At 30.4% G+C, this 23848-nt stretch overlaps 2 protein-coding genes across 3 annotated transcripts; one reads left to right on the plus strand and one right to left on the minus strand.

The window, feature by feature from the left end:
* Window positions 1-733: 733 nt before the first annotated feature.
* Window positions 734-3582, minus strand: LOC126673587 (GDP-mannose 3,5-epimerase 1). Of its 2 annotated transcripts, none has more exons than XM_050367788.2 (7): window positions 3473-3582; window positions 2409-2823; window positions 2244-2337; window positions 1850-1979; window positions 1612-1744; window positions 1308-1515; window positions 734-1229 (listed from the first exon to the last, which is right to left on the minus strand). In XM_050367788.2, exons 2-7 carry the CDS (start codon window positions 2816-2818, stop codon window positions 1074-1076), a joined length of 1131 nt encoding a protein of 376 aa, XP_050223745.1. In that variant the 5' UTR covers window positions 2819-2823; window positions 3473-3582; the 3' UTR covers window positions 734-1073. The 2 variants fall into 2 exon arrangements, with proteins under 2 accessions (XP_050223745.1, XP_050223746.1); XM_050367789.2 differs by having other exon boundaries at window positions 2409-2819; window positions 3473-3581.
* Window positions 3583-13694: 10112 nt separating this feature from the next.
* On the plus strand, window positions 13695-15590 carry LOC126672149 (pollen-specific leucine-rich repeat extensin-like protein 2). Its single transcript, XM_050366095.1, has 5 exons — window positions 13695-13700; window positions 13795-14190; window positions 14271-14531; window positions 14602-14742; window positions 14818-15590. Exons 1-5 carry the CDS (start codon window positions 13695-13697, stop codon window positions 15526-15528), a joined length of 1515 nt encoding a protein of 504 aa, XP_050222052.1. The 3' UTR covers window positions 15529-15590.
* Window positions 15591-23848: the final 8258 nt, after the last annotated feature.

The following is a 23848-nucleotide window of genomic DNA, read 5'->3' on the forward strand; positions in this document are numbered from 1 at the left end:
TCAACTGCTTATCATCTCTAAAAGTGTTAGTGTGTAACTGCTTATCATTTAACAAGTTGTAGTGCTGATTGAAGCAAATTGGCATGCAAATGTCGGTTGCAGATTAAGACCAGCGACAGTGACCAAATAATACATTTTTTGGACATATTGTGCTTCCACGTTACAACATGACTTCCCTATGTTTTACATGGACCTCAGCTTGTTTTCTAAATTAGAAACCTCTCATAATCTCTACTAAATTGTGAGCCACTTAATCCAATTTCCCATGCATTAATTCATGCTTGTCACCTTTCAACTCCAATCCAATCCAATGAAAATTTAAGATTTTATTCTAAAAGTGAACATTTATTTTCAAGTAAACCAATCCAATAGGAGTTCTTGAATTCTTTCATATTCAGAAAATGTGCATACAATCCGTATAGTATTACATAAATAGAAAAGAAAACATCAATTGCATACCTTGAATATCCTGAACTTGAAGGGAATATGCCAAGCTCAAAAAGTGGATTGGTGACTAGGAGGCGTAGTGTGTACTACGATCGAACCAAATTAAATTTTATTTTTTTATTAAACAAATTAGCTAAACTTACACGAGTTAAAAAATAAATAAACCGAACCAATCATGTCATTTGATTTTTCTATCTGATTTTCAGTTCGATGATTAGTATAAAAAGTTACTACAAATTTTTTACTTGCAGCACCCGTAAATTTTTAAGCTATCAAAATCAAAATGTATCATAACTTGAAATTCCAAGTTAAACGGTTTTATTTGCAGAATTGAAACTTTTCCGACAGCCGCTAAAAGCTTGTCGCATGGTACAACATTGATGGCGAAAAATGCCAAGCAATGTAAAATTACAGAACCAAAGCAGAGACTGCAAGAAAAAACATTATAAAATGGGGCATCATAACTTCCCAGAAATTTAGAACATAATACAAACAAGAAACCATAATAATAATAACTTAAAACTAAATACGGTGCATACTACTAAAACCTCCTTAGTACTGCACAAACATGGATACTTTATAGAAACTATTTGCTTTCTTTAAACAGTCTTATAGCTTCAAACACTTCATTCTTTGCCATCAGCGGCACGGAGTGATCCTAGCTGCACCGGTGCTTGAGTGCCCACCACTTTCGAAGATCCATAAACAGACAAGTCAACTCCTTTAGATTTCTCCTTCTCAATCTGTTCCTTGATCCACAAGTATGTGAATCTCAGGCCATCCTGCAAAATATTACGGTTAGAGCAGCAATTATAGACTTTCATTTCTCAGGAATTTCGGCGCTCAATTCAAATGTATACCTTTAGCTTCATTGTAGGAGCCCAACCGAGCTTCTCTTTGATCAAGGTGTTGTCGGAGTTACGGCCACGGACACCTTCTGGGCCAGGAATATGATGGATGGGAAGCTTCTTGTCCTCAAAGCTCAGAACAATCTCAGCCATCTCATTCATGCTAACCATTTCATCACTTCCGATGTTCACAGGCTCCCGGAAGTCCGACTTAGTCAATCTAAACCAATAGAATTTTATTTCAAGAATGAAGATAATTTCATTACAGACATGACTATGATGTATGTATACGTATTTCATTAGACAAAGCGCTTACCTAAGCACACCTTCAACACATTCATCAATGAAAGTGAAGGATCGGGTTTGGATTCCATCCCCCCACATCTCAAACTTGTCGGTGGAAGTGATGGCCTTCCTGCAAAAAGCAGCAGGTGCCTTTTCCCTGCCACCTGCAACAGACGCAAGAAAGCAACAAATTTAGCACAATCCATAAAGAGAACAAGAAGCAAGCTAATCGTCTATATGATAGCATTTGTCGAGAAACAAAGATTCACCTTTCCATGTTCCAAAAGGACCATAAATGTTGTGGAATCTTCCAATGCGGCATTCAACTCCAAAGTCCTTGGTATAGTGCTTGCACAATTCCTCTGTTGCGAGTTTTTCCAGGCCATAAGCATCTTGAGGCTAAAATACAAGTTGACAGGATAGTAATTAATCAAATTTGTCAAAATTTTGGAATATTCCAATGTTGCAAAGAAATTTATTGAGTGCTACGTTTTGACATTTCATTTATGTTTCCGGAAACGATACTAAAACTTCAAAAGTTTATAGTTTTAACCCTATAGAAAAATATTATTCGCCGTTTTCTATTTCATTGTTCCCATTTAAGTGTTTCCATTTCCGAGCAACATTGTTCACTAGTTGTTCACACCAGAAAGAGAAACTAACCTCTGCAGGCCAGGCATCAGACTCCTTCAAGCTCACATTAGTCTCCAGTTGCTTAAATTCAGGGTAAATGCAAGCACTTGAGGCATAGAAGAGCCTGCAAAACAAGAAAATCAGAATCAAGCATTACAAGTTCAACCACAAATTTATAACAACACAGCAACTAACCTCTTAACACCATTAATCCTAGAGGCCTCAAGCATGTTGAAGCTAATCATGGTGTTATTATACATAATGACAGAGTGGTTGGACTGGATGAAACCCATCCCACCCATATCAGCAGCAAGGTTAAACACATGGTCGATGCCCTCAGTAACCTTCAAGCAATTGTCCATGACCCTCAGATCCGCGAGATGGAATTCATGACAGAACATATCTTCTGACATGTGCTCATTCTTCTTCCAGTCAGAAGCAATAATATAATGACCCTCGCTTTTCAAACGACGAGCAATGTGAGAGGCAATGAAACCGCCAGCTCCGGTAATGGAAATTCTGAGCTTCTCAGATGGCCAGTAAGGTTCCCTCTCGAGATTCTCATAGGTGTAAGCACCATAGGTCGCTCCGTCGGTACTTCCCATACTGTCTAAATCAAAATGGTAACACAGTCAATGTATTAGCATCGAATTTTACTACATGTAAATGCTTCACAATACTAAAATGACCAATCTTGCCGACATAATTGCTAACTCGGTCACCTTTTTACACAGTTACTGATATACAAACTCAAGAACAGCAAGAACTTATAATTCAGTTTTTAGTTTCATGGCCACAAACTAATATCAAGTCACTGTCCAAAATTATAAAATTAACCAAAAACAAAATTTCTTAGAAAACTTAAGTGAACTAAAGCCAATATGTACTAGTACTACAAAAACAGAACATAAATTCTAGCCAACTATCCATTAACAAGTAAGGAAATTTTATACAGCCAATTAAATTACACTCTTAAAGGTTGCATATTTGGCATATTCACGAATAAAAAGGCAAAATTTAAAGTACCCAATTCTGAATTTCATCCAGAACAAAGAATTCAGCTGAAAAACTAAACAAATGGGAGAAAATATGAATAAAGGTGAAAGCTTTACAGGTACATGTGATTAAATTTCAAATAAAAAAAACACCAAAGAATCATGAAAATGATTATGTAATAATGTGAAACGAGAAATTATGTATAACAAAATAAAATTATCCCATAAAGAGAAAAGATTTAGAGTTGTAGAAAATAAAATTACCTGAAAATTGGAGAGTTTGAGAAAAGAAGAAGATAATGTAGAGGAAGAGGAGTTGGAGAAATAGAAGGTGAGGGGGTGTGATTTAGAAGGATGAGGTGGTGTTCCCATATATAGACCCCAAGTGAGAGAGATTTGGAAATAGAAGGAGAGAAAAAGGACAAATAAGGCCACTTATTTTTTTTGATTTTTTTCTTTTTATGAAAAATAACTTTTTTCTTTTTTGATCATATGAAAATACAGTTTTTAGTTTTTCTTCCTAATTCCCTTTTGTGATGGAAAATATGGCTTATTTTCACTCGCCGTCCCTGACATTCGAGCTTTCTATTACTGTAATTTTTAAATTTTATTTTCGACCTGTAAACTTCCTGAACTTTAATTTGGTGATCACAAAAGTTCTTTAGGGCATCTACAAGGGGAGTCACCATTTTTCCCTCAGCATTTTCCAATTTGGTGAATTTTCACCAAATTCACTCCATGGTCATCACCAAATTTTTCACCAAAAAACTTACTTTTTTATTTTTTAATATTATAATCATTTTTAATTCTTAATATTTTATACACTTTTTACCAATTACACCCACAAACTTATTTATGCTCATATTCGTCCGAATTTTACATATAATATTATTATATCGTAAAATTATCTATGTAATGTTTTTATATTATTATCTTGTAAAATTAATTATATAATATATTTTTTAATTGTCTCATAAAATTATTAATGTAAGAGTTTTATGATATTATTTCATAAAATTATTCATATTATATTTTTATATCATTATCTCGTTAAATTATTTAATAAGTAAGTAATTAATTAAATATAATTACAAATTATATGTATCAAAGGGTTCATTAACCATATTATTATATTCAAAAAGTGAAATGGTGAAGGAATTTCCTTCACCATTTTTGATGAAAGAGAGTGTCAGCGAGTCACCAATTGGAGATGGTCGTATTCCAAAAAATGATCATAATATCCTTAATTAATAAATAAAAAATCTAATCAATCCAACCTCAACCCAATCAAATCTAAAACTATCCACCTAATCCTTTAACCGCCACCCATTCACCACTTAACCAAACTGCCGCCATCCACTGTCACTCCATCTGCCACTGACGCCACCTCACCTACCCACTGCCACTCCACTCGCCACCGTTGCCTCATTCGTCATCAAAGACGACCAGTTGAGTCGTCTTCTCACTTGAGAAGACAAACCATCATATGAGAAGACTAACAATCATGGTTTGTCTTCTCAGGTTAGAAGACTCTTGTTGGCCCAAAAAAAAACGGAAAGTGGCGAATGTCGAAGGTAGTGGAGGTGATTTCTGGCGGATGTGTGTCGATTTTAGGTTTGATTATGTTGAGTTTGACCGGTCTAATTTTTTTTAATTACATGTTAACTACGATTTTAATCATTTTTTGGGGCAAAAGGACTTTTGCGATCGTCAAATCAAAATTTAAGGAGTATACAGGCCGAAAATAAAATTTAAGGACTATGATATTAGAAGGCTCGAATGTTAGGAACGACGGGTAAAAATAAGCCTTAAAAGTAGAGTTTTAGAGTTGATGAAATTTTTAAACTTCAAGGGAGAGAAAAAAACACTTAAGTGCTAGATAATGCGAACACTTTATTAAGTCAACATCTCATGTTTCAAAAATGTGTCAGATATTGGCATTTCAAATACAAAACATCAATTTTAACATAAAAAAACGTTCAAATAATATTATTTTGCCTTGTCCGTATCCAAGTGTCTTGTTTTTCCGAGTTTGTGTCTGTGCTACCTAGATTGAGTGCTTGTAGAGAGATAATGAGAGCTTGTATAATTTTTAAAATATCTTTGTTAATGATTATTTTATAAACTATATTTAAAATATTCATAATTTAACTATCAATATAGTTAAAACAAAACGTAAAATGTAAAAAAATTAACTTAAAATATTATTGAAATTATAAGTAATACAATCAAAATAAGACATTTTAAAACAGATGTTTAAAAGTTAAGCCTAAAGGGAACAGTATTAATATCCTTTCAAAAAATGATGTGTTAAATATTTAGATTTTCATCGTTTCATAAAACAATAATATGTTTCCTAGTTTCTTTTATTAAAATGATAAATTTAAATTCTTATCTTGTGATGTCAAAAAATCAATATTGCCTTGAAAAATACATTTCGAAAACATTGAAAATGTTGTAAGCAACAAATTTACAATGAAAATAAAAGTTTGAATCCATTCATAATCCATGTCTTTTTTCTTTCTTTTTTTAATAATTAGAGAGAGCGGAGTGCTTGTGGAAGGAATTGAAACCACGACCTAATAGTTTGTTGTCTAGTGCTTATACCATTTGAGTTATAGCTCATTGGTATAATCCATATGTCTTGAAACACAATAATAAATTAAATTTTGTAAAAATGTTATGGCTCTTTAATCGATTTGACGAATTATTTCCCTACATGTTATTTGGTCTTCTATGAATAAGACTAAATTCTATTTTCAGTTGATAATAGCTTGGAAATTTTAAAAAAAATCCGAACAGATATTCGTTGATACTAATTAATTAATTTTGGCAATCAAAATTACTGGTCGATAGAATATTCACAATCTTAAAAGATTCCATATACCCCAAGATTCATTATAATATAGTATAAGTTAGCCATCTTTCAATTCCTAATTTATTTTATTCACTGACTCGTATGATTGAGTAGTGTGAGTTCGTCACCAAGTTAATCATTTACAATGAACATAAAAAATTCGAATTCGAGACCTATGCAGTTTTCATAAAATGAAAATGATAGAGCAACAATTGCGGGACAGAGCAAAAGGTTTATTTTTGATAAAATTATTCCCTTATGATTTTCATCTACTATCTCCTTATTAATAATAAAGGGCGATTTTGTCAAAATAAACTTGTTTGCTCCGATCTTATCAATTGTTGTTCTGATAATACAGCCATTCAAAGGAAAATACCAATCAGATCCGTCTAATTAGTGCTCCAACTCATACTTTACAAAATTAGAATTGCACAATCACATACTTAATTATTTTATTTTATATATAATATTTAATTCTATATAAATTGACTATGTGTATGAATTTTGATATATATGAGTGGTAGTATAATGAAGTTTAGCTTTTGAACCCTACCTCACATTCTTAACTTTGATATATTAAAAAGTAAAATTGAATTTTGTTATATAACTAGACAACAAATGTTTATGCGCCTTCGATTTGACATAAAATATTAATTAAGTTTATAATTTTAAATAAAATTATTCATAGATTTGTTAATTTGATTTGTTTTATCCTTTTAATCGAGATGGTAGAAAATGATTGAAATATTATAGTGAATAGGGGCTGAGATGACGAATACTATTGGACAGCTTGAAATTGAAGGGGTAAAACAAATCACAAAATTTATTTATAAAATATTTTTGTCCAAAACTCTTATTTCGAAGATATTTTTGTTTAAGACTCTTATTTCAAGTTTAACAAGTCAAATTGAGCCTTTATTGCAAAATTGAAAGCTACCTTTAAAAATTATGATTAATTGGCTTATTGAAAAAAGTTATGTTGATATATTATAAATTCATTAATCTAAATCATGCATAAATTAGTTTTTAATCTAAATTATAAGTGAGTTTATTATTTGATGAACACTACTCCTATCAATGATTTCATATTATATTGAAAAAAATATGAAAAGAAATATATTAATTTCTTGTGGTACGGAGATGGTGTGAAGTATTTTATCTTTATACGAGCTAAAAATGTACATGAAAGTGAAAATTCGTGGAAAATGCACTTAAAATTGAAAGCATTGTTTCTGTTGGGACCATTAGAAGTAACAAGGAAGGTGCCTAACTTTAGCACCACATGATTTTTCATTTTACCAAACCTACAATTTTGTACCTACATAAATTATAAATATCATAACGAACACTTAATTATCAATTTACTTAATGAATTACTTGTCTTTTATCAAGCAGTACTGTAATTAATTTTAGAGTTAATCACATACTTCTAAAATCACCACTTTTACGCTATTCTTTAATTTAATCATGTTTCTAAACGTTGTCATAATACTTCCTCCGGTTTATAATATTTATCACATGTGATTTTAACATAAAAACAATAAAAATAATAAATACATCTTAATTCATAGACACTCTTATTAAATTATTCTTATCTTCAAACTTGTTAACATTTATAACTGTTAGAATTTATTGAAATTTAAAATGAGAAATGCTAAAGAAATGAAGAATATAGAAAGCAAGTGGTTTCCCACATTATTTAGATAAACTCATTTATTTGAGTTTATAATAGTGGAGTTTATACTATGGGTTTGGGCCCCAAGGGGTATCCAATTTTGTGAACGGGTTAGGAGTTAAACCTTCCCGATTTACCACACGCGCGCGCCATCCGTCCGGTCGGCCTGGTCTGGGTGATTCGGTTCAAGCACTTTATTTTTTGTTTGCATAAACTGTTTCATTTTAATTCTGTAACAGTTTTTTGTCTTTTGAAATTATTCACAAACGTTTTGGACCTGATTTATTATTGTAAAACGTTTTTGAATTAAAACCTTGCACGTTTTTATACTATATTATTTTTCCTATAAATAGTGCAAGTATTTTCATTTACAGAAAATCAGAGCAATATTATATAAAGTGTTTACAGATCTATTATCGCAATGCAGCGGTAATTTTTCAGCTGTTTTATCATAGGGGCGTCGCGGTTGTCAATCATCTTTGCACCACTGAACTGTACCGCGAAATGTCTAAAAGAGAGCGACCTAGTCCGCGACGCAGCCTCGTTACAAATTCCGGCAACTGTTTCAACAATGACTATTATTTTTTATTTGTATTGTTGTATTTTTTTCCATAAAATAATTGAGTGCAAACTTGAAAAATAGCAATTGATGCTCTTTTAATATACTAAAATGACAAATATTATGTACCAATAAAAATTCAAATGCAACAAATATTATTGACCGGGGGAGTAAAACCGTCACTTTAAAAAAAAATCAAATTTACCATCATTCTAAAATTCGACAATTTTTTAAGTTGGCTGGCAAACGGAATATGACGTGACAAAACACGTCGGATTCCACATATGAAGGTTGAATGAGAGAGTTAGTGATAAATATGAAAAAAATTGAAGGTCGTGATAAAAAAAATAAAAAAAAGCTGTAAAAGTGGTGATTTAATATGAAATTAACCTTTCGAAAAATGTCATGCCACATCATGTTGCGCGGTCAGTGCAAATTTGATAAATTAAATTTTTTAAAAATTATTAAATGGGATGATTTAATATGTAATTAATTCATAATTTTATTAGGAAATTGACTATCAATTTATGTATTATTATCGGTTTAATTGTAAGTGCAACCTAGTCCAAGTAGCTAAAACTCTATCATTAATTTATTTTATCGTAACTATATAATGCAAAAAATTGTTATATTTTTTACCATTAACTTTACCATAATATTATCATTAACCTTATTATAATGATTGTGTTACTTTGTAATAATGTTATGATACCGTTGGAACACGTTTTTTTCTTACCAAACACTATTTTCTTCATAAAGTTATTTGTAAGCATATTTTTAGATCTGAAACTGAAATAATTGTTTGTAATTAATTTCAAACTGAAACAAACATCAATAATTAATATTAAAAATGAATTATATTGATCTTTTTTTTTTAAAATCACAATTTAGAAGAAATATTTTTAGAAGGGGGAAAAGAGAAAATAAAATTTATACAAATAAAGTAATTTTTTTAGATCTAGGAGAGAAAAATCATTAAACAAACTATTAATAGCCAAAGTCATAGTTTTGAAGAAGCAGCATAAGAAGAAGAACGTGAAATAAAATCATTTGAATGATAGATAGTAGTATTTGATATGAATTAATGAAGTTAAAAGGTAATTAAATAGGTCATAAAGTAAAAATCTAAAAACACAAAAAAATGGAAGTATATTTTTTAATTTTTCTGTTTTGAGGTAAGGATTACATATATTTTTAAAAATAGAGTGTTATCCTAAATTTCTCATCAATAAATAGTAGTATTTCTTTTGTTAAACATACTTATATATATCACCATTTTTTTAACGAGAATGAAAATTTATTAAAAGAAAATGATTTACAGTTATAAAGTATATTTTAATTGTGAATTAAAATAATAATTCCGCTCTGTAAATTAGAAGAAAGGTGATGTACATTATGTATTTCTGGTGATTATTTTTTCAATTGTATGAGTCTAAATCAATAGTTTTTTTTATTAAAATATTTATTTTTAGCTAACTGTTAATAAATTACGCTATGCTTTTTTTATTGTAAAATTATGTTACTTTTTAATATAAAATTACGCTTTTGATAGATTATTGGTAGACTATTGATAAATTTTAATAGAACCCAATCCAAAATATGAACTACAAAAGAAGATGCCTATTAAAATTCTAATAGATTGTTAAAAAAAGCATTTTTTGTGATTTTTTTTAAAATGTATTCTTGCAAAAAATAATGGTCATAGTGTATTACAGTAAACCCTCATAATAATTAATATTCAATAAATTAATAATTCTAATAATTAATAGAAAATTGAATAAACCAACTTCGTTCCACGCCGCATAATTACTAATTATATTATTTAATAATTAATAAACTTTAAAATATATTCTATATGAATATTAATTATTAGAGAGATTTTTAAAAAAAATATATATATTTACATATAAATATAATAGATTAATTTAAGTTATACGTGGGACATAAAAGTGTTATCTAACATTTAACTTAATTATTTACTAAAATAAAAGACTTCTCATATGCCTAGTATAAAGAAATATTAGAAGTTATTTTATTTTATGAATACAGCTTTTTGATAGTTATTTTTTGATTTAATATCAAACTGATATTTTTTGAATGGAATGCAAAATTATTTCTTTTGGATAGAATAGTTGTGCAGTGTATTTAGTTGGTTTTTTTATAATATAATATTAATATTAGATCTATAAATGTAATACTTTAAAATATATTATTTTTCATACAATTTCAATAAATTAATAATTTTAATAATTAATAAATTTTTAATTCACCATGTATATTAATTATTAGAGGGTTAACTATATTTTAAAAAGAGCGTAATTTTCTCAAACCAATATGGTCATGACCAGTGTTTTAAAAACCGAACCGGTGGCCGAACCGGTGAGGCCACCGGTTTCCGGTTCAACCGGTTGAACCGGTTCAATGACCGGTTGAACCGGTTTGATAAATTTAAAAAAAATTAAAAAAATTATGATTCACCGGTTTTTTACCGGTTCAATCCGGTCCGATCCGGTTCAACATCCGGTTTTTTACCGGTTCAATCCGGTCCAACCGGTCCAACCCGGTCCAACCAAAAGATCCGGTTTTTCGCAGTTTCAGACCGGACCACTGGCCGGTTCGCGGTTCAACCGGTCCGACCGGCCGGTCCGGTCCGGTTTTTAAAACACTGGTCATGACAACATCAAGTATAAAGCCCAGCCCATATAAAAGTGGGTAGTGTCCTGGCTAGTTGGGCTGGTCATAAACAACGCTATCATGACACATGGGCTATTCAAAAAGTTACCAACCAAATGTATGAAAATTGACAAGAGGTTACAATTCTCAAACATTTTCTTTATATAGTTTTTATTATCGAAAAAAAAAACATTAACCTTATATAGTTGGGTCTCTGGTTTTATCTATTTTGATGGTAAAAAATGGATAAAATAATTTTATCTCGTTAAAAATAATAAAATAACTATAGAAAATACATATATTTAATGGTAAATTAAATTTATTTTAGCTTAAGTTTGACATTATTTTTATTATAATTGAAAATTGAAACTTCAGATGTTAATGGAAGAGTTGTTACTCGTAAAACTATCATCATTTCATTCAAGGAATTTTCTTCTTAATGATAACAATTTTTTATTTGAATGGCTTATTTGGTGGTTAAAAAAATCCTTCTAAATTACTGCTTCTACAATAATTATCATTTCAAATTGACTTTATTCAATTTTGTTGAATAGTCATTTATTTTTGTCTCAAACTTTATTTCTATTAATGAAAATCATCCTATGACAAAAACAAAATTTGTTCATTTTAAATGCAGTAGATTTTCATTTATTTGTTACCTTCAACTTCTTGGATAGTTAAAAGGATTTTGGAGGTAGGTTATTCTTCAAATATGTTTGGCTAAATCTATTTAAAGATTTTTGTATTTTAATTTTTTTTTCGGAGATCCTTATACTTCAATTTTATATTACTTTACTTATCTACTTTTCGATTTTTAGGTTTTTTTTAGTTTTTTCCGGTCCCTGTAGTTATATTTTTTTTTCTTCCAGTCAGATAAAAGGACATAAAAGGCCAATGTGGGTAGCCTAAATGGTTAAAGTGTCTTTAAATGCATCGAGAGGTTGTGGGTTCGAACCACGCCTCGGTAACTAACAACTAACATGAGATTCTAAAGAGTCGATTTCCACCTTTGATAAAAAAAAACATAAAAGGACATAAAAATAGAAAAATAAGTAAGTAGAGGGACTAAGTAATATAAAATTGAAATATAAGAACCTACGGAAAAAATGTTTAAAGTACAGAGACCTCTAGATAGATTTGCCCAATATGTTTCAGCACCATCACATAAACATTTTGGAGAATAAATTTTGTTAAATTTTATTTAGGGTCTATTTATATTGATTTTTGATCTAAAAATTAACTGCTAATGTAAGTTATAAAACAATCAAAAGATACTATCGTATTTAAAATATAACATTTTATTTTATAAATAAAAATATAAAATTAACTTAAATAATTTTACTACCAATAGTTATGAAACATTAATAATATGATATATCTTACTGAATTTTTAAAATATATAGTACAAGAGTTTTATGAATCTTTTTAATTAGATGTTGCACATATTTATTTTTTGAAATAGAATATTGTTAATTTTATCAAATAAAATAAAAAGTAACTTATAATTCTTAAAAAAATCTAAAATGTTTTATCGACACTAATAAAAACCGGAACGGTTCAGCAGAGGCTCAAAAAAAGATTTACTAAACGAAGGACCGAATACGACTATACTATCCATCCTACTATAATTATAGAAAGGTGACATGTATATTTTTAAGAGAAATATCTATCAACGTAAGATTGTTGAATTTCATTAAATGAATAAATTATACTCCATCCATTTTAAAATGATAGATTGTTTGGATAATAAAAAATTTAAAATATGTATTTAAATTGGTTAACATTAATTTTTTTTATTTATTGTCCCAATTTCATTCTTTTAATTTTTCTAAAAAATTTATTTTTCATTGATACATTTTTATTAAAATATGAAATTATTAATTTATAATGGGATACTAATATATATTTATCAAAATTAAAATTAAAAATAAAATCTCTAATTTTTAACTTATTTATGAAATATAAAAGATGGTCTATAATTGAAATATCGAAAGATAACAAGGCCTATCAATTTATGATGAAGTAACTAATTAATTGAAGAAATTAGAAAACCAACTAGCTAAATCAAAATTCACTTTTTTCCAATCAAAAAATTTAAAACTCACTTTTTTTAGTCAAAAAATAAAAAACTCACTTAATACTAAAGTATTTCCTTAATCATGTGCATGTATGATTACATTGGATTATATTTTTATCCATAAAACTCTGTAATCATAGTCAAATCTTGGTCACCTTGGCCCTAAAAACAGCATATCAAATCAAATCAAAATTACAAGTAACATGTCTAAAAGTCTAAATAGGGTAAGATTAAGACTTTTGCAAAATATTGTTAATGGATAAGCTCAATTAACTAATGGACCCCTCTTCTCACTTTCATTTGCACTCCAAACATAAATACTCTGCCCAGGTTGCCCTTTCAGATCGGGTTTTTGACAAAAAAAGTGCCCCTACCCAATTAATATTTATGGTTTTGTGTCCCAGGCCACAAAAATTACATTTTTGTGCCTGGGGCCCACGCTGCCCGCAAACAGCCATTGCGGGCAGAAATATTGCCCGCAATGGCTGTTTGCGGGCCAGTTAATCACCCTGATTAAGGGTGATTAACTGGCCCGCAAACAGCCATTGCGGGCCAGTAATTAAATTCCCTGCCACATGGCAGGGAATTTAATGTCGCCCGCAATGGCTGTTTGCGGGCGACATCCCCTATTTAAGGTCGCCCGCAATGGCTGTTTGCGGGCGACATCCCCTATTTTGGAAACCTTTATTTTATAGTTATCAATTTGCACAACAACATTGCTAAAGTCTTTATTTTATAAATGCAGATCGATTGGCAACCATACACCGAGGATGTTATCAGCCAGCTACATCCTTATTTTTTGGATGGTGCTCAGTTCTGGCGTGCTCGCGTGCCACTGATTTACTATCATATTATCGAGTGGCACCAGCCGGATAGGGTGATGGCGCAGTTTGGTTTGCTTCAGCCTATACCTGAGCCACCTTCCCAGCTCCACATCCACCACACTGTCCAGTTTCGGGGGAGCTCAAGCTTCCAAAACACATTTAGCGAGTATGTCGCGATTTGGGACTCCAGGGAACTGTATGTGGTCCAAGGCCCGTTGCTGGACCATCCGCCCCACTTCCATTCAGAGTACATGGAGTGGTACAGACGCATCAGTAGGAGATGGATTACCCATCACGGAGCAGAGACTGGATCAGCTGTATGTAATCTACATAATTCTAATTTAAATTTTCTTTTATTTAATATGCTAACTGACTTTCTATTTTAATTTTTTTTCAGCGTGATGCCATGGAGAGGATTCGCTTACAGTCAGAGGCAGGGTCAAGTATTGGTACTTACGCTCGTAGTTACCAGTTAGGCACCATGGAGGACCGGAGGGACACACAGTGGCCACCCCCAGAGCCTGCTGTTCTGCCACAGCCCTTGCCTCATATAGATCCCCCGACGGTCGACGTACAGCGTATACGAGGTCGTCGTCGGGATAGAGCCAGACCTCACGAGGCGACGCGCGAGATGGCAGAGAACCCTATGCCACCCCCAGTACGTTTTAATCTAAAAAATTTTTATTGAATATTAAATCAATAATTCTAATAAACAATTTGTTTTTTAGGTCGACTTTCACGGAGATACTGAGGATTTCGTCCGACAGTATTACGGGTCTACGACGTATTATGGGAGTACCTCAGCGCAGACACAGTGCCCACCAGCTGCATCATTTTCGGTACCACCTACGGACCCTCTCCCGGCACAGGTACGTTTTAATCTCAATTTAAATATTTTCCAAATTAATATCAATTATAATAATTATTAATTTCTTTTCTTTCAGCATGATTTCTTTGGGGATACCGAGGACTTCATTCGCCGCTATCCAGCTTCGTCTTTTACGGTACCGCCTGCGTCTGTACCCTATGTAGGCCCGTCATTTGGGGAGGCAGAGTACATCACGCCGCTGGCCACTCCTCCTCCACAGTTCTCACAGCATCCGGCTTCTGCTTTTACCCCGTTCCAGGCGACTCAGACGGCGCAGACACCTCCTCCTCAGACACCTACGTATTTGCCGACTGTTCCTGTATTTGACGATTCTTGGAACTTTAGCTCCCTGACCACTCCTCCCTCACAGCGGTCCCGACTTATGGAGGGGGGCTACATTCCGATGCTGCCAGGTCAAGATCCGGGCTCCTCTTCTCGCCCGACTCAGAGTCCCTCCCAGATGCATTTTTCTCTGGATGATCCTTGGATCAACAGTTTGGTTCAGGACCCACAGCCGTTTTGTGACTTCCAAGGAATGCAGGCTCCTTCTTTTTCTCTGGGATTAGGGTTAGACCCCTCCTCACAGGCTCCTGCTCCTGAGGTGGATGATGATGACGAGATTGAGGATGTGGCCAGTCCAGTCGCCGATAGTGGAGAGAGAAGCTCCGGACCAGATGGAAGACGTTACCGCCGTTTGACTGATAGTCAGACGAGTCGACGTGTCAACAGGGGTTACGACATGAGGACACGCTTACGGAGTCCTGATAGATCAGACTTTACTGAGTAGTTTTGTTATTTTTGTACAATTTTAAATTTTTGCATTATTAATTTATTTACGGTTACTTTTAATTGTGTTGTATGGTTTTTATATATTTATGTATAATTTCTTTTTAATTTATTTTTATCGCTTAAATATTACTCGGAAAGACGCTCAATTCCTTTTAAATATCGAAATATCGAAATTGTAGATAATTTTTATTTATAATATTTCAATTTTTAGTTGTGAATTTTTTTTAAAAAATTAAAAATATAATAATTTGTTTTTTTTTTAAATTCTGCTGCCAATGATTGGGGAGAGAATCTCCCCAATCATTGGCTGCTTAAGCAGCCCGCAATTAGCCATTGCGGGCTGCTTAAGCACTTAATCCAGCTGTTAATCAGCTGGATTAAGTGGCCCGCAAACAGCCATTGCGGGCCAGATTTCTGCCCGCAATGGCTGTTTGCGGGCAGCGTGGGCCCCAGGCACAAAAATATAATTTTTGTGGTCTGGGGCACAAAACAGGAAATATTAATTGGGTAGGGGCACTTTTTTGTCAAAAACCCCTTTAGAAGTAACATGTCTAAAAGTCTAAATAGGGTAAGATTAAGACTTTTGCAAAATATTGTTAATGGATAAGCTCAATTAACTAATGGACCCCTCTTCTCACTTTCATTTGCACTCCAAACATAAATACTCTGCCCAGGTTGCCCTTTCAGATCTCTAAAGAGAGTGCTTTGATTGGTCTTCTTTAGTGCTTATTTTTCTGATGAAAAAGTTGGTATATAGTGCCCAAATGCCAATGTCATTTTTGTCTTTCTTGGGCCAACCATGCATTTTTTTAATATAAATTTCATTAATTTTTCCCTTTCTGGAAATATTTATTTAAAGGAAGGCATTAATACTATTGAGTAACCGAGACTCGAAACCGAAATTTCAAAAATGCAATCAAAATCCGTAGAGTTAAAAGCATATTATTGGACAAAATTAAAACGAAATCATGCGTTTTAAAATAAATTAGATAAAATTGAAAAATTTGAACATTTGTGAAACTTTCATAAAAGGTTTGGCCTTTTTTTGGTTATTTGGCCTTTTTTATAATTAAATGATGTAAATTTATTTAATTTACAATTAAATATGCTAGCATCTGTACGGATCTATTAGATTTCATGGATTGCGTATATAATAATAAAACAATTTCCTTTTCAAAAAAATATTTTTTCTTATTTGATGTCGCTTTCAAAGCAAAAAAGAAGAAGCAGTGGGCCCAAAAGAAACAGTGGTGGCTCGCCAATTTGTCTGGGCCGAATCAGTAATTATCCACAACGTGCCGTGGCATCACACGGGAGCCATCCAATAATAGCCATCACCATCAACAACGTTTACCAGCCTAAACCAATGGTCTATAGAATGGCTCACAAATTTTAGCATGTTTCTTTCAAATTTCAATAATAAAAATAAAATAAAATTGATGATAAAAATAAATGAATAAATAAAATTGATAATAATATACTTTTTCTTAAAAAAAAAAATCAAATCAATATACTTTAAACATTTTCAATAATATGTAAGCTATTTTTTCATTAAATTTTTCAAGTTGAAATGAAAAAAATCTGATTCATCACAAATTCTAATTCGATTCTCTGAAAAATTAAAAAAATAGTTCAACTAATCTGAATTGGAAAACTATACTAATCAATAAATCATTAAACTGTATAAATCTCTCGATTTTCATAATTGTCATTTAAATTTATTTACTTGTTTTAAACCCATAAAAATATATGTCTAATTATAAATACTATTATTACTATGAGTGTTATATATATAATATGACATTATAAATATATTTATTTTTATTCAATTGATTAAATCCAACGATGGAATTAATTCCGGATTCAAGATCTCTAAGACTGTGAGAACCGAATAATTTATTTAAAGATGATCAAATAAGTTTTTTTTAAAAAAAATAAAAAATTAAACCAACATGTTTTTTGATCTAAACAAAATGAAAAGTCAAATAACACTGTCGTTTGGTACCAACGAGATGTAAGTCAAACGACACAAGCACCGGACAACAAATTGTTAATATCGTGAGTTCAAATCTTCCTACAAGCGCTCCTCTTCTCCAATTATCAAAAAACAAGTATTGTCATTTGGTTTAAGAAATAGCTAAATGGTGTATTGTCCGACCATAAAAAGATTATGCTCTACCAAAATAAATTTTTTATTCCGCCATTGAGAAAACCGGTTGCCACATCGATTCAATCACCGATTCCGATATTAAAAAATTACATTTATCCAATTTTCCTAAAACTTGAATATTTATCTTTTAGATGAAAAAAACAAAATCCCTTTCATTGAAAAAAAAATCAAATTGAATGATTGAAAGAAAGAACCCAAAGATTCATTCAATATGTCTCCAAAAGAAATGGATATGCACAAGCACTACAATTATTTTATTGACAATTCAATTTACAAGTAGGGACCAATACTCTACACAAATGGGTCCTTTCCATACAACTTGTACCATGAATTATAAAGACCCCATTTTGCATTTAAATAATCGAAAAGTTCAATAGATTGGATTAAACACTTCAAAATAACAGTAATAATTATTATTAAATTTTATTTTAAATTTACTAAGAAATCATCATTATTATTTTATTTTATTAAAACGAATCAAACATGGTCTTTGATTATTGAAATAGCTATTCCAGTTAAAAAACAGCATTTTGAAAGATAAATACAATTTTTTTTTTTAAAATATTAAATTTAAAGGATGCAAAATATTCCTATTTATATGAAACATCTTTCTAAATGATTTGGTAAGAAATAAGATGGTATATCAATAATATTCTAGAAAGAAAATCAATCAAATCCTTTTTGGTAAGAAATATACTTTTCAATTAGGAAAATTAAATTCCGTGCAGCAATAGTAAATTTTCTTTAGGAAATACTAACATTTTAAACATGTTTATCTATAACCAAATAAAATTATATAACGATACAATATTTCAAAATTTTCAAAATTCAATCAATCAATTTGCTTTTCTATTTTTTTAATCTTTACTCAAATCATATCAACTCAAATTTACTTAATTTAAAATAAATCCGAGCCATCAAAACAACATTATACTACTCCACATATTGAAGTCATGTAATTAAATCGGAATAGAAAATAATTCATTAATTTTAATGTTCTGTTTAGCTCAATATAATGATTCCGCTTAATATGAATTTTGTTAATTTGAACTATTATGAAATTCAACTCGTCGAATGGTAGCCATGTTTAGAATTTATGAGAATTTGAGAAAATTGAAGGAAAATGCTATTTAACCTACTAAAATCTAAAATTAACCCAACTTGTTATATCACGAGACAGTTTTTATTTGCTTAATTCCTTTCAAAAAATATATGTCTTAAATTTCCTCTTTTAATATAACCATTCGTTGGTTGACACGTCAGACGGTATAATAAAATGGATTAATTTTGGTAGGTTAAATAGCATTATTCAAAATTGAATATGGTCAAACGGTTGAAAAATTAACAAGTAGATTTTATATAACAAGTTTAACAATTCATATTAATAATTATAATTTCTTTCTCTATTTAAATGAATATAAATTTAAAAATCATTTAAATTTTTTTTTTTTAAATTGACAGATATAATTTTAAGAAAAACTGTTCTAATTTACAAAGTGTAACTATTATATAAGTGATTAAACATAATTATATATTTATCAGTTGTAATAATATACTATTAAATAAATGTCACTCGAAAATATCAAATTATTATTGTATTTTACTTATTTTTTTATAAATTTATTACTCCCTCCGTCCCGTTTAACAAGTCCCATATTCCATTTTGGAATGTCCCATTTAAAAAGTCCTATTACTATTTTTAGAATATTTTTCCATTGAATACCCTATTTTACCCTTATTTTAGTTATCTTAAAAGAGTTATATGGAAAATTCCACTATCATTAATAGGGTCAAAATATGAAAAAACATGAAAAGACAAGAATAATTAATGTTTTTTTAATCTGTGTGTAAAGTCAAATGAGACTTCTAAAGTGGGACGGAGGGAGTATTTATTTGAGGAAATTAGGCCCAGCACCACCAAAGGCCTAATTAATCTCATGAGTACGGATCATAATGTTTCATTGCAAAATCACTATATGAAATAAGTGTGTCTCATACCTAACTTTTCTTTTTTTAATTTTACGATTCTTTTGTATAAAATCAGATTCTCAGTTTCACCTAAAAAAAATCAATCAAACAACAATAACAACAACATTAGTGCTTCGTCGTTATCGGAATCAGCAGAGACTACCTTTTTGCCATAATCGGAATCATCGGATCGTCGTTGATGAATGCCGTCGAGACTACCATTTTGCCATAAACCATATAATTGAAATTTGCAATCGGCTCTCCGCCTTGAGAGCATAAGAAAAAGCGGATGCTCAGCGTCGTAGAAGACGATCGGAGACAGCGGCGGTCGTGCTTGGCGTTACTTGATTTTGTTGAAATGAAATCGCATATTGTAATTAATTTAGGATATTTAGTCATTAGTGAGTTGAGTTATATTTCTTTATTCTTTCTTTTTTGTTCATCTGATGCAACTCCCTGCACAAGATGGGTATGCAATCAATTAGAACTGGAGATTATAACTTAGTTTAGTTTATGCACATAACATGCTCGATTGTTTGACTGAGAGAGTAGCATTGTAAAATAATATGGTTTTTTTTCACCATATATTAATGATATTAGAGCAGCGTTACACCTATATAATAGAGCAGTAATCACTAGTTAGAGTTGAACAATTGGTTACTCCTCTTGGTTGGGACAAAATTCAGGAAACACTAAAAGCTTGGATCATAAAGACCTGATTGTGTCCTTTTAGTGTTTTTTGCAATACACAAATATATATTAATAGAAACAGTAGAATTGTCCCACCAATTATTGGTTTAGACCCCTTTATTTGTTTGCTCACTTGGTTCAAAATTAAATGTATTGGCAGATGGTAAATGAGGCCAAAAGTTCGGGGTCTGCACTAACATGTGTTATGTATGTATTAAACAAATTCAAGAGCATATTAATATTGCTTAACCATTAATAGTCTCATCTTTTGTCAACTTATTAGGAGTATAATATTGATTTCTGTTCTTTTATAGCTCTCTATCATTACTGTCACATTCAGTTTTTTTGTTTTACCATAAAGATGTGCCTACTTCTATTTCAAATGTTAATGAACTAATAATAAACAGATGTTTAGTAAACCGTTAGTAAACCGATAATTAATTAATAGTAAAGTTATTTTTATTATAAAATAAAAGTAATAAAGTTGAAATTAATTTAATACATTTTTTATACTATTGTTGGTAAACTAATAATAAATTAAATAATAATTCATTTTAATATTTTATGATTTAAAAATAAAAAATAAAATAAAAAATAGTAATTTATATTTTAAGTAAACCAATTATTTTAATTTTAATAATACCATTAGTACACACTAAGTTAACCGTTGGTAAACTTAATAATTTTTTTAATGAAGTAAATTTGTTTCAGCTTAGGTTTCTATTAGGCTTCAAGAACAGCAAAAAGATCCCATTGTTTATCATTTTTTTTAGTGGGATTTTTCAATTTGGCGGTTGTGGCATTCCCTTTGCACCACTTCATGTAGATATGAAAGTCCCATTTGTATTGCTCTTGGTTTGCTTCTACTTTTGTTGTTGGTAGCAATTTGGTTCAATGTGAGCAATTTGATTCAATGAAAACACAAAAAGAGGGGTAGCATAGAGAGCATTTATTGCTTTTTGTATCCTTCTCGGGCATTATTGCTTTTTGTATTTATTTTTTTAAATAAATTTTAAATGCTATGATTTATGTTGTTTCTAAAATTTTAAAATTGTTGTCTTCTTAGTAAAACGATAGTCAATTGTTAGTAAACGGTTAGTAATTTAATTTATCTTTTAGTAAAATGTTAGCAATTTTTGTAGTAATTGAAAATGAATGGGTGTTAGGTAATCAATGGTTAATATTGGGTAAACCGTTGGTTAATTTACGATAAATTTTATTTTGAATATATCATTAATAAAAGGTTTAATGTCTTAAAAAACCCTGACCTTTCATCCTCTTTTCAATCCTACCCTGACGTTTCAAATCTGTCAATTGTACCCTATTTTGCATTTTTTTCATTTCAATTGTACCCTAAAGCATAAAATTGACCTTTTTTTTTGGCAAAAATTATTTAAATTAACCCTTTTTACATTAGATTAACTTTTTTATATTAAATTGACCATTTTTTAAAAATAAAAAAATATTGAAATTTTGTCAAATAAATAAAGGTCAATTTTATGCTTCAGGGTACAATTGAAATGAAAAAAAATGCAAATTAGGGTAAAATTGACAATTTTTCAACGTCGGGGTAGGATTGAAAAGGGGATGAAAGGTCGGGTTTTTTTAAGGCATTAAGCCTTAATAAAATCGTTAGTAAACTGTTACTGAATTTTATTTTTTATTGCTAGTTAACCAATGGTGTACTAGTGGTACACCCATAACCTTATTTTTAGTACACTGTTAGTAGACGTTGGGTTAACTGTTGGTAAATGTGTAATAATTTTAATTTTGAATATATGGTTATAAGTTGTAGTATTTTGTGTAAAAAAGTATATTGACCTTTTTATATTTTTTATAATTTTATTTTTAGAATATCGTTAGTGAACCGTGAGTAAACCGTTTATCTTTTTTAGTAAACTGACAGTCAACCGTTGGTAAACTTATATTTAATAAACCGATATAAACCATAAGCTTAATATTTTATAATTTAAAAAATAAACAATAGTAATTTTTTAAATAAACCGTTGGTAAAATAATATTTAGTAAACTGATATAAACATAAGTTTAATATTTTATAATTTGTAAAAAATAAATAATAGTAAATTGTTTTTTAAGTAAACGGATAGTAACTTGTTGGTAAATTTATATTTAGTAAATCGATATGAACCATAAGTTTAATATTCTATAATTTTTAAAAAATAAATAATAGTAATTTTTTTAAGTAAACTGGTAGTAAACCGTTGATAAATTTATATTTAGTAAACCGTTACTAAACCGATAGTCAACCGTTGGTAAACTTATATTTAGTAAACCGATATAAACCATAAAATTAATATTTATAATTTTTTAAAAATAAACAATAGTAAATTGTTTTTTAAGTAAACTGACAGTAAACTGTTGGTAAATTTATATATAGTAGACCGATATAAACCCTAATTTTAATATTCTATACTTTTTAAAAAATAAACTATAGTAAATTGTTTTTTAAGTAAATTGATAGTAAACCGTTGGGAAATTTATATTTAGTAAACCGATATAAACTATAAGTTTAATATTTTATAATATAAATAAAAACAATAGTAAATTGTTTTTTAAGTAAACTGATAGTAAACAGTTGGTAAATTTTGGAATATCTATTAGTTTCCATTGGATAACCTATTAGGAAACCTTAAATTAAAACCATTTCGACCTTGTTCGCGTTTAAGTGTTCCGTTTTTCCATATACGTATCCATGCTATATAATTCTGCGAGTAATTTATATGATTATCAAGCTTAAGAGTTGGGAAAATAAGCTAAAAGTGATAGGGAGTAGGGATGCCTCTTATGCAAGAGAGTGACTCAAAAAGCAAATATACATGCCAAGAAAACAACTCTTAGTAGAAATTGAATTTAACTCCAAAAATTTAACATGAGAAGGACCCTTTTTTCGACCAAAAGAATATCAAAGTGGCCAATCACTAGGAGCCCAGTAAAAGTGGCAGCAACATATACACATCATTTTCACCTATTTTTCAGATCCCACGAACCACAAACAACAGCCATCAATGATGAGAGTTCCTCTTAGACATTATATCAAACACTTGGTGTGCAGCTTTCACACTCCTACAATTTACAAATACTCCATTACCCAATTCTCCATTTAAAGCAAATCTCAACTCATAGGGAACAATAACAGTAAGAACACCATTTTCCATAATAGCTGTAACCTCATCCAGCTTAGCATTCTCGTTATCATCCTCTCAAGCCTCATACATCATTCTCGTTAGCATCTTCTTCTTCTTCCTCCCCTTTTCAATTTCATCTTTCTCAGACTTCTTCAAATCTTACATCCACTCCTCCTACCGCAGCCGATTCAAGAATCCTCAGATGAATTTGTATCTTAGTCTCATCGCATCCACAACGAGCGCGGTGGACCGGAAACAGAACGACAATGCTTTCGTTCACTAATTTGTAGAGTAACTGATTATTTTCAGTTTGTGATTGTGATTTGGAGAGAAAATAGAGATGA

Source organism: Mercurialis annua, linkage group LG3 (assembly GCF_937616625.2).
Source record: "Mercurialis annua linkage group LG3, ddMerAnnu1.2, whole genome shotgun sequence".
NCBI classification, from domain to species: Eukaryota; Viridiplantae; Streptophyta; class Magnoliopsida; order Malpighiales; family Euphorbiaceae; genus Mercurialis; species Mercurialis annua.